General features: G+C 30.6%; 1 protein-coding gene and 1 pseudogene across 1 annotated transcript; both read left to right on the forward strand.

The window, feature by feature from the left end:
- The first annotated feature begins 1,112 nt into the window (after nt 1-1,112).
- On the forward strand, nt 1,113-3,088 carry LOC111213974 (kinetochore protein SPC25 homolog). Its single transcript, XM_022715818.2, has 8 exons — nt 1,113-1,341; nt 1,409-1,474; nt 1,550-1,696; nt 1,794-1,910; nt 1,997-2,086; nt 2,186-2,308; nt 2,442-2,653; nt 2,842-3,088. Exons 1-8 carry the CDS (start codon nt 1,170-1,172, stop codon nt 2,851-2,853), a joined length of 939 nt encoding a protein of 312 aa, XP_022571539.1. The 5' UTR covers nt 1,113-1,169; the 3' UTR covers nt 2,854-3,088.
- Nucleotides 3,089-8,863: 5,775 nt separating this feature from the next.
- Nucleotides 8,864-10,407, forward strand: LOC106441769 (annotated as a pseudogene).
- The last annotated feature ends 2,247 nt before the right edge of the window (nt 10,408-12,654 follow it).

Raw genomic sequence — 12,654 nt, forward strand, 5'->3', positions numbered from 1 at the left:
CAAAACTCTATATTTGAAGTTTAAAGGTGTTATTCTCCAAAAATAAAACTTCAAACTGAACTTAAAAACTATTTATATTTTATAATATGGTCTTTATATTTGTCATAACTAATTTGAATTCTTGTAAATAACTAGCACATATATAAACACATTACACAATATTAATTAATAAAATATTTTGTTAAAATATAAAATTTTAAATAAAAATAACTTAATTAATATTAAACTTCAAAAAAAGACCATATTGTTTCATAAAACAATTTACGTAATGCATATATGATCTATTAGTGCATTTCGAAGTAAAAATGGATCTCCTCATTTTTACGTTGTAGATTACGAGCTAAAAGTTGTTGAAATAGGGTAATATTGATACTTGTAAATACATTAGATCGGAATAAGAAAGTAAAAGAGAAACACAAAATATTGCTAAATGACTAATTTCTTTGATATTAAACTCGTGAATATATTCGATATGAACAAGAAAGAATTGTACGAAAAAGACATCAAAAGCAACAACAACAACCATCTTCAGTTACACAAAAAAATTTGGACAATATTTGGAAATGTTGAAGGTTCTGGATCAAACTTACCTGACTATTGGTGTTGTTGTAATATTTAAATTTGTGTAATAATTATGTCATCATGTAATTTTTAAAAATATTTTTGTTAAGTATTTTTTTTGTATATTATTGTTGTCCAAATCTAGCTTAAAATATTTTAAATCTTATTTTAAAGTTTTATTAAATTTTATGTGTAAAAGTTAAACAAAATGTAAAATATTTATGAGATATAACTTTTTTAAGTATTAAAACAATAAACGGGAAAATATTTATGAATCATAAAGGTGATGTGTGATTTTATGAACCAAAATGCAAATAAAAATATGAAACTTCAAATTTGAAATTTTGAATAGTAAAACTTTAAGTATAGAGTTTCATTCTTTAATTGAAGTTTATTTTTGAAGAGCAAAAAATTATTGATTGTTTGGAGATGCTCTGTGGGGAATTGACACCGAAAGAAGAAAAAAACAGAAACCTGGATTGGGCCTGGCCTAGCTTAGAATTAGACATTTAGCCCAATATATCTGAACATAGGAAAAAACAAACGAGGAAAAAGCATTGCGAAGCTTTTCGAAACTCGAATCAAAGGTTGGGCGGGGGGCTAAGAAGATGGAAGAGATAAGCGGAGATACAACGAAGAACAGTATGGCGTCTCTGGGAATCCTGTGTGAGAAAGATATCGAGGAACAGCGGCTTCAAATCGATTCCTTCATCGCTTCACCCTTCCAGAGATCTATGGAGTCCGTACTTGACCGAGCTAAAGCTACTGCACAGAGCCAAGGTTTGGGTCGCATAACTGTAATTCAATCGTGAAACTATTATTAGGGTTTATGGCTTTGATTTTGTAGTGGAACTAGCGAATGTGAAAGCGGATCTGAGAGAAGCAGAGGCTGAGCTCGTTAAAGTGTTGGGAGGTATAATTAAAGTTTCAAACTTTGAAAGCTTTTATTTTTTTGAATATTTACATCTTTTTTTTTAAATGTTTTTAGTGAAAACCCGTAAAGAGGCAAAGCAAATGGGTTTAAGGGACTCCATTTCTGCAACACAATCTCGAATCCAACTTCTTAAAAGAAGTCTGCAGTTACACAAGTCAAACAAGGAAGAGCATTCCAAAACTATCTCCCACCGTTTGCAAGGTAAGTGTGACTCAGCTTGTTTCAATTTTCTAAGTTAGAGACCACTGAATTGACCAATCTAACTTCAATTTCTACTTCTTTCATCCAACCAATGAAGGCTTATCAGTATCCAAGGACAATGCTGGTAGTAAACTCACGGGAAACAAATCCAATATTGATGAAGCCATCTCTTGGTATAATCACGCTCTTGGCTTTCATGTTGAAGCTGGACATGGTAATGAGACAAGTTTTGAACACTTATACTTCTTTGTTATTCATGTTTGACCTTGGAGGATCTTCTTGTTTTACTTCTCTTTGCAGGAGTTAAGTTCACATTCACCAACATTGATGCGAAAAGGCCCACACACGAGTTTTCATTCACAGTTCACTATGGAAATGACATCTACACACGTGAGTCTCTTTACTGAAACAACTATCAACTACATTTACTGATTACAAAGAGTCTAGTAACAAGCACTGTGTACAATATTTGGCTTACATGATCATCAGTATTGGATTGCAACCCACAATTAGATGACATGGATGAGATGGTCCAAGAATTGAATACAACCAATGACCTTTTCGGATTTGTTCGTCTGATGAGGGATAAGTTTCAGAAACCTACCTTATCTGGTATCTACACTGACTCCCACTCTTTATCTTTAGACCTTTGTATCTCTAAAAACGAGACATCTAGTTTTCAGTATATGTATTTTTGGATTTGAACAAGACTTGTGTTTTTTTTTTGTATAATTTGACTTCTCAGAACTACCAGCACACTCAGAAAATCTGCCACAGGAAACTTCCATCATATATGCTTCAGCTCCAGCTATGTCAATTACTACTGATACAAGCATGTTAACTCCAGAGAACAAGGTATCTAAGGTTCAAGTGAATCGGCGACAGAAGCGATCTAGCAATTCTCCACTCCAATCTCCTGCACCCACGTCTTCCACTCGCTGTTCTTCTCGCCTTAAGGTACCAGATACCCGACTGTGTTCTTAAAGTTGCACCAAACCAAACTCAAATCTTTGTGAGGGACTATAGTTTCCAATAGTTTAGGATTCAGGAACCTTCATAACTAGTGGACATATTTTTTTAACTGGTCACGTGGAAACCTAAAGTTTCCAACAGAGAACTCATATACTGATTCTAACATGTAACAGGCTAAGAAATGAAGGTGGAGCTCTGTTTTCTTTTTCACCGGCATCAAGGAATACACAAACTGAGATATTGATGGTGTTTTAGAGACTTTTGACAACATTCTGTTGTTTGACATTCCTATTAAATCTGAGTACTGTTGTTGTCACGCTTACTACAACATTGATCAGTGTATTAGTATTGGTGCTATGTTTATACACCTATTGTTCTATATGTACATGCTGGTAAAACTAAGGAGGTGAAATTTTAGTATGAAGAGTCCTACGATGACACTACGCCATTGAAGTAAACAGGTATTAGAAGGTTACTTATTTTCGCGATATCTGGTACTCCTTCTTTCACTGTCTGGTCAGGTACATGTACAAACAAAACTTGTGTTTCTCCTTATTGTTCAGCTGAAACCATGGACAAGGGAACCTCTTGTGGTGGGTATTGCAAATTAGACTCTCCCAAGCCAAAATTGAATTCAGTCTCTTCCCACTGATAGTTGGGCTTTGAGCTCCTTCCAAGTGTAGATCGGTTCTTCATCGTACCAGCGTGCTTCTTCCTCTACTTTCCACCATGCTCTAGCCTCACCTCTTAGAAGACTAATAGCAAAGGATAGCTTTTTCCAGGAAGGTACTTGATTATGGAGAATGAAAAAATGTATATGGTTCAACCCATGATAGATAAGCTTCATGACTGTTTCCTCCAAAAAGAAAACCTTAGGTATGATTATAGGAACATGTAATAAAACCCAGCAAAGAGAGATTCCAAAATTAAACCCATAAGAACATAAATTTTTGAAATCAAACCACCAGAAAACAGAAATTGAAATTGAAAGAGATCTAATAAATAATATTTAGGAGATTGTTTAAATGATACACGCCCAGCTCGACATTACACTCATAACAACGAACCATGATCCTAACCAAGTGGCACAGCCCACGATGAGTTAATTGGCCGAATGCCAATCCTTGTTCATGAAGGTATAGGATGATTAAAGACAGGATCTGGAACCAACAGAAGCTAGAAGAGAGGTAAGCTTAACAATGTGAAGTAGCCAGGAGGGGGGGGGGGGGGGGGGGGGGGGGGGGGGGGGTGTATTGGTGCGATCATATAAAGTATTTCTGAGTGCCAAAAACCTGTTCTTGGAAGTCCTAGTCAGACCTCTCAGAACTAAGAAACTCACCTTTGTGCTCACAAAGGAAGGAGAGCATCCAAATTGCTTGACGACATCACAACAAGTATTTTGTTGAGAGAAAAAGCAAATGATTCTACTTTAAAAAAAATTTTGAGAGATGATGAGCAAGCAAATTATAATGAAGCGAACACCCATTTTTTTATAAGAAGGTTAAAAGTATGCCACCCAACACTCGCTTCGCCTAAAAATGCTCAGGATTGGAAGGGAGACACTTAACCACTGATCCCACTTAAAAAATTGTTTTTATCTCCAGAATTACATGCAATTCCAACGAGCTGGACATCTAAATGTTGGAGTCAAAATCCGTCCTATCGATATCAACGGGTAAAATCACCCAAGAATTGTATCACTTACAACAATGAGCCGGAAATATCAAGAGGATTATGAATACGGTGTGCAACCTTAACAAAAATACATAAAAGTATCGTATATTTTTTCCGGAAAAGGAAATAGAAAGATGTGTGTCCGAACAAGAATTATCCGGAAAATGTTATTTCATAAGGTTTTTAGGAAATAAAAAATGACAAAACAATCTTCTGTGAAACTGATTCCAGAAAATGTTTACAGAAAAACTTTTGTAAAACGAAAGAAAACAATTTTACGAAACAAATATTTCCTAAAATTGAGTAGGAGAATACTTATGTGGTTTCTCAAACTACCTTGACCATATCTCCTCATAAAGTGACAGTTAATCTCAGGTTAGCTGGACGAGTGCATTGATCCCCCCATACTCATTTTCCAGCTTTGGATTCTCTTTGACCACAAGAAGATCATGCTTTGCTCTTCTCATCATGTTCTGATCAGATATGGAACTGGACAAGAACATGTTGCCTACTGTATCTCCTCTCTTGTCACTGCATCTGGTCTCTTTCCCCTCAAGCAGATTTTTCCTCCCATTCTGATCTTCAAGAGTGAATGAACCTCCCAAGATAAGCTTGAATGAATCTGTTTTCAGACCCGAAATATTGTTATTCCTTTCAAACACACACGAGATTCCTACTGGTTCAAAAACAACCTGCTGCAATCCTCTAACAGCCCTCAAGTACTCCACAAAGTTGAACTGACAGTATAGCAAATGTCTGATAAAAGTTTCACAAGTTAGTGTTTTAACACTTTCACCTTGATCAACCAAAGCATACTCTACTTCAAAAGATGTAGATGACTGATCTGGTATTCCTTTCACTGTCTGGTCAGGTACATGTACAAACAAAACTTGTGTTTCTCCTTATTGTTCAGCTGAAACGATGGACAAGGGAACCTCTTGTGGTGGGTATTGCAAATTAGACTCTCCCAAGCCAAAATTGAATTCAGTCTCTTCCCACTGATAGTTGGGCTTTGAGCTCCTTCCAAGTGTAGATCGGTTCTTCATCATACCAGCGTGCTTCTTCCTCTACTTTCCACCATGCTCTAGCCTCACCTCTTAGAAAACTAATAGCAAAGGATAGCTTTTTCCAGGAAGGTACTTGATTATGGAGAATGAAAAAATGTATATGGTTCAACCCATGATAGATAAGCTTCATGACTGTTTCCTCCAAAAAGAAAACCTTAGGTATGATTATAGGAACATGTAATAAAACCCAGCAAAGAGAGATTCCGAAATTAAACCCATAAGAACATAAATTTTTGAAATCAAACCACCAGAAAACAGAAATTGAAATCGAAAGAGATCTAATAAATATTAAGATTAAATTTTTAACATAAATATCTATCTATAGTATTATTTGCATAGTGAATTTTCGCATTCAAGCTCTCACATTAAAAGTTAGAGTGATTAATATCGTTTATACCCTTAATAAAAAAATTAGCCACAAAATAAGGAAACAAATTTTAATTTTCTGATTAGATAAGTTGTTAAAATTAATAATTATAAGAATTATCCAAAAAATATTTTAAAATAAAAAGATAATTCTTATATATATTATTTTGTTCTCTGAAAAAAACACAAGAGTATCAAAAATGGATTATTTCATTTTTATAATAAAAAATATTTTAAAAAATTTTGACCAATAGAAAACAGATTTGAATAGATTATTTTTTGTCAAAACAATTTTTCTCTTTATAGTGCGGGAAAAATCTAATTAAAGTGCATCCGGTAAATATGTTTTCTAGAATCTCTGGTCTGTAGATAACATCACATTTTTTTCTGAAAGTATTATTATTTTCCTGCTTTGACAATATTTATTATTCAATTATATTTTAATACTTAACCAAAAAATTATTAGAGAGAATTTGGTCAATTACATATTTGAAGTATGCATGCATCTTAGCCTCTATATAAGTTCTTCTCCCACTCATCAACTGTATCAATACTTGGAGCTGAATTGATACTCTCAGAGAGACAAAACAAAAATTGGCTAGAGAATTTCTTCTGACGACCTCGTACCTGAAAATGGCGAATCTACCAGATTCACTTTACGAAGACTACACTAGATTCATAGTGAATTTCCTTCTGATTCAGCCTCCATTGTCCTACCTTCACCGGACTTAAGAATGATTATCAAGAGGGTCGATGATCTTCATAATACAATCCCATCCACCTTCGATTCCACGCTGCAGAATCTCAGCACTGTAAGCGCTAAAGATAATATTTCCCATGTTTTCTCTATTATATGATTTTAGTTTATTAACTTATCTATTTATTATATGTTTATTTGCATCAGTTAACATGCTTTATGTTTTTAAGTCTGATAGACTTCTTAATTTCTTGTGAAGGACTGTAATTATGTTCAGTTGGGTAAAATCTTGAAATCTCTTTTGTTACTTGCTGCCTAGGTTAACAAAATTATGTCAGTGTCCTACCCATTTAATTGAATGATCATAAGGATATTACTGAAAACAAGATTATATGTGTGTGACACTAACCACCTCATACAGTTCTAAGTTTTGATTTGTTTATATGGATTGAGTACCCACTTGATGTATTATAAGTTTTATCTTCAAATAAATGGTATGCAATTTCTTTTTCCAAATTAACGGTAGGTAAAAATAATTGCCAAACATATTTGTAGCAAATGCAAGTATAGAAATATATTTCGGTAAGATTCACATATATGTAAAAATAGAATTTCATAATTTGGAAATTTGGAAATTTTAAAATTTTAAAATTTGACTTTTTCTTTATCTTCTGTTTTCTGGTCCGTTCATTTACTATCTCTTTCGATATGCATCATTAGACTATGCCTTTATTGTCCATTGGTGAAAATTATTTTACTCAAAAGTTAGTTTTTTTCACTAGATTGTCTGATTAATCCAAATAGGTAAATAGTTAAAACAATGAAAACTAGGAAATCAAATCTAAAAGCACATATGTTTTGCGTATGTATGACTATAGATTTTTCATATAAAATCTTCTTCTTTACTTTTGGATTACTTAAATTTTAAAAAGATAATCTTCGTAATAATCCAAAACATCTAAGGTCTTAGACTGAATTGACCATGACTACCACTTTCTTTTTATCTTTTAATTATGAAACGTCACAAACTTATATATTAGTAGGTGAGAACGATTTATAATGTTTTTGGAATGTCAGAAACTTATACTGTCACTATCTACCTTTTCTCTATGGCAGCATAGGAAAAAGTTGGAGATATTGCCTCGGCTTTTATGGAAATCTCGTTGTACAATGGCCATGATGCTGCAGGTTCAGTACCAACTAATTTGATTTCACATATGACTAATGCTGATATGTTTTGGCATTTTAAAACATATTAGATTGATTAAACTTTCAAGATCTATCCATCTCTCGTTGTAGCCCCCTCTCTTTGTCATACTCACTTTGGATTTCGTTCAATTTATGCAGCAGATCTTGAAAATCTACCCGCACACCTCACGTCTAGTTTACTCACAGAACGGGATATGATGCACCTTCGAGTGTACAACATTTTGCTTTTGTTTAGTCTCACATTTTTGTGCTTTCTTCATTTAAGAACCATTTAATACCTAAGCCTTAATTGGCTCTGTGATGTTATCTTATTTTTCCTGTTGTAGTGCATAACTCATTACCCGGAGACAAGAAACCGGTTTCTTAAGGGTACGTTTTCCCCTTTCATTGCAACAAAAATTCTCTTTTTATTTGCTATATTATTTTATATCATACTAGAGCATATTCATTGATGGTTTTTCATATAATATGTCACCAACTAAAAGAAAAAGAAAAAATGGAAAAGAAAGAAAACCGTCTCTTGTTTGAGAAACTTAAAAAAAACATGAAAATTTTTAATATATTTTTGATAAGTGATTTAGTTTTATTATGTAAATATTGCAATAAATAAATAATATTGATTATATATCAAGGAGATGCTGTTACACTGTCTAAAAAACATGGGATATTGCCAAAAATATTACATTTATAGTACCACTTTTCATGTTTACACTAACCATTTTTACCCTCACTTTTAATGAAGGGTAAACGACATTTATAACCCTAGAGTTAACTAATCTATATTTAATATTTAGATTTGAGGAGTGGAGTAGGGTTTCTGGAATGTGAAATTTAGGATTCTAATAAATATATAAATAAATACTTAAAAAATATAATTTTTTTAAAAAATAGTTTCAAAAATAATGTTCGATTGTCAAAAAAAATTCTGAAAAAAAAATTCCAAAAAATTTATAAAAAAGTTCGAATTTAAAAAGTACAATTCAAAAACATAAAAAATATTATTTTTTATTTTTATATATTTTTTATTTAAAAAGCTATTTATTATATATATTTATATATATATATAACAATGGTATAAGAGTCTTTTCACTTAATGAATAATATATTTTTGAAAAAATCTCTTTTATAGTGGTAAACATGAATAATGGTATCAAAAAAGTCGTAAACATGAAAATTCTCCAAGAAATATATTATCTTATGTTGGTTGTTGAAGCTGATATGCCAACCTATTTCTATCCTTTGATGGACATTAATCTCACCGATAAGCCTCTTGAATGCCTTAGGCTTGGTGCATTAGGTGTTATTGCTCATATGTTGAAGCTGGTACATACATATCTGATATTCTAAACCATCCTACTTAAAAAACAAATATTTTTGTCACAAAAGGTTTTGAATTTACTTAGAACATCCCACTTTTCTTACAGCCTGCAGACACAGCTGTTGTTCGTTACCTTGTGAACACAAGTTGTTTACAACACTGCACAAAAGCCATCGAGATTGGCTCAACAGAATCAAAAACTGTAAGTTCCCTTCTCCTACTATAAATTAGACAAGAAGGAAAGCATCAAATTTTTTGATGTAGCGGAAGCTACAATAACTACAAAGATTTTTATTTAGTCTAAGAATACCTAAGAATCAATGTCTTCTTGATTCGTTGAGAACTCTCAAGTTCTAGCCATACAAAGGAAATAAAGGATTTCGTACTTCTCTTTTATAAATCAATCAATAAACTGTCTACAATTCTAGGCATCAGAAGTCTATATATATAAAATCCAAATAACTTTAAACCTATTAAAAATGTTTAGGATAATTATAACTAATTAAGATAAAAACCAGAATAAATAATAATCTAGATAATTAATATATTTGGAGTATATCCAAATATCTTTCTACATCAATTTTGAACTAACACTTCTTCAGATTGCTGTATTCATAATTAACAAGATTATGTCCACTGGTGAGGGGCTTCAGTACTGCTGCGTCTTGCCTGATCGTTTTTTCTTCATAGACGGTCTCCTGAAAAAGCTGCTTGTGTATCTTACCGCCATGGGCACACCTTGTCCCAGCTTGTTCAATCTTCTTGTTGGTTGCTACACCAATCTTTCCTACAAACCCAGGTTTTTTTTGCTTTACACCTTTTTATCTTTTTGAATTATTGGTTTCTCAAGCAAACTTGATATTCTGTTAATGTATTAGGACTCGAAGGGGGCTAAGGCGTTACCTTCCTGCCATGCTGTTCAACGGCACTTTTGCTTGTTTACTAGCTGTAAGATTGAAACCTTCCCATTACTGTTTTTAGCTCTGCATGGGTTTGGTTGATGCAACAATAATCAAGACTTGGAGTGTTTTTGTCTGTTTGTTTGTTTTTTCTTTCAAGGAGGACCCAGCCGCTGAGAGATGTCGTCAGCAGCTGATTAAGACTCTGGAAATGAAATGAAAACTCAGCCACAAAAGAACAGGTTTACTACGTGATAAACTGAAAAGACAAAAAGATTATGAAAAACTCTATGTTGTTGTTTGGTTTTATCTCTTCTTCAGATACCTCTCTTGATACTCTTTCATCATTGTTCTTCTCTCTCTTTTGGGATACATTTGAACCCTATTTTCAATCATCTTTCATTTCTCCTTTAAAGTATTTTATATTTTTCTTTTCTCTCCAGAGGGAGGAAGGATTTGCTTAATGATGATTGATACTTGCTTACATGATTGTTATTACCATTAATTCACCTGCATGAGAACAGGAGACATAAAATAAGTTAGGAAACGGTTAATCTTTTTATTTTTGAGAACAAGAAATGGTTAGTTAGATACGAAGCTTCCTTTTCTTTTAGTCTTTTACTAGGTTAAGATCCGCGTCTTACGCGGAATAAACATTATATATATATATAAATTATTTTATATATTATATGTTTATATCATATTATGAAATAATAAATATATATTAAATAATTAAAAAAGTCATTATCTACTACTTATATAATTAAATTAGTGCGAACATATAAATAAATTTTATAAATCAAAAAAAAATTTCTATTTGATATGATATATAATTAAACTTAAATGATAGTAACATATATATGGTATATTTTAATATAATATTTATTAGATGATGCTTTTTGCTCATATTTTTTTTATCATTTGTATCTGTTATAGCAAAAAGTCTAAATTAGTGATAACAAAATTTTCAATGTGAGATTAATGGTTTAAGTAATTTATAATATTTTAAAAAATTAAGTTGTCAATATTTTTTTCAAATTTTTTATCAAAAAATGTTCAAAATAAATTTCAAAATTAAGATATTTATATATTTTTATATGGCATAAAGTTTAATTAAAAATGATACATATATTTATATATCTTTTATTTTTGATACTTATTAAATGAGACTTTCAACTTATATTATTTTTTAATTATTTTTATCATGTCATAACAAAAGTTTTAAATCATAGATCACAAAATTTGAATGTGAAACTTTTAACACTTTTAGTAATTTATACTCGTTTTTAAAAATTTAAAATATAATATATAAATAATATTTTAAATTTTTACTATATAGTTACTATGATTGTTTAATTTATTTTAATAGCTTAAAATTAAACAAATATAATTATAATACACACTTATTTTTACCAAATCTTTATTATTCAAAATCATTAATTGTCATATATACTTTAGGCATATTAGGCAATTCTGTAATCTTATTTAAGGAAATAATGAATCACATTTAATAATGTATTTATTGTGGTTTAATAAAAAACTTATTATATATTTAGATGGACCAACCTATTTCTCTAAGGATTCTAAGAATCATTATAGTGATGACATGTGGCTACAAAAAAATGTTGCAATGCTTCTCAAATAATATATAGGGGATATGAAGTTCGAGGAAGAGAGTAAGCATTTCTGATGTTAAGTTCTGGTTTTAGTTTGGTTTCAGCTTAGTTAGTTTTGACACTAGGACTGAGACCCGAACGTGAGAGACCATTATAGATCAAGGTCTTAGCAAATATCGTTTATATCGTTTATATGCAATGCACAGGAGGATATTTGCGCGGTTTAATATCATTTATATCCTAATTAATTAAATATATAAATTAGCCACAAAATAAAAACGAAATTTAGTTTTTATTAATAATTATTATCCAAAAATAAAAATATATTTTAAAATAAAATGATAATTTTTATATACATTGTATTGTTATCTGAAAAAATCTTTTAATATAACGTTAAAAATTTAAAAAAAACACATAACTAAAGTCATTCGAGCTCTGACGTTAAAAGTTATATGATAATATCGTTTATACTCTTAATAAAAAAATAAAAACCAATTTTAATTTTTTTTTATTAGATAAGTTATTAAAATTAATAATAATAAGAATTATCCAAAAACTAAAAATATATTTTAAATAAAAAAGGCAATCTTATATATATTATGTTCTTCTCTGAAAAAAATATTTTAACAAAAAATTAAAATGTAAAAAACAGAAAACACATAACTAAATATTAATCAAGTAAAATTCTTAAATTTAACTAAATATTAATCAAATAAGATTTATTTCAATATAATGAATTTAGTGTATAAAGAAATTTAAAAAATTATAATATGTAAAAAATTCAAAGAAAAATAAAAATAATAATTTACCATTTTAACCTTTTAATTATTAATTCATGTATTAATAAGTAATTATAAACTAGGTGGACCGCCCGCACGCATGTGCGAGCATTAACATTAATATTAAATTGATAATTACATATTTACAACTATATAATACTTATGTTACATGTATGTGGTTAAAATGAAAGATTCTATGTTACATATTGATATTTATACTATGTTCATATGAACAAAGAATATATTAAAACGTTTAGATTAAAAATTTCAGTGTTTCGTATAAACAATATGAGTTATGGAAAACACAAAGTATCTTAAGTCCATAAAGTAGAGAAACTAGACCTTAAGACCAAGGCTTCGA

Source organism: Brassica napus, chromosome A6 (genome assembly GCF_020379485.1).
Source record: "Brassica napus cultivar Da-Ae chromosome A6, Da-Ae, whole genome shotgun sequence".
NCBI classification, from domain to species: domain Eukaryota; kingdom Viridiplantae; phylum Streptophyta; class Magnoliopsida; order Brassicales; family Brassicaceae; genus Brassica; species Brassica napus.

What these genes read in the sequence shown, in the direction of transcription:
- LOC111213974 (XM_022715818.2), top strand. Translation starts at nt 1,170, where the DNA reads ATGGAAGAGATAAGCGGAGATACAACGAAGAACAGTATGGCGTCTCTG. An exon ending in AGCTACTGCACAGAGCCAAG is followed by an intron (nt 1,342 to 1,408) that starts GTTTGGGTCGCA and finishes TTGATTTTGTAG; the next exon opens with TGGAACTAGCGAATGTGAAA. An exon ending in TCAGAAACCTACCTTATCTG is followed by an intron (nt 2,309 to 2,441) that starts GTATCTACACTG and finishes TTGACTTCTCAG; the next exon opens with AACTACCAGCACACTCAGAA.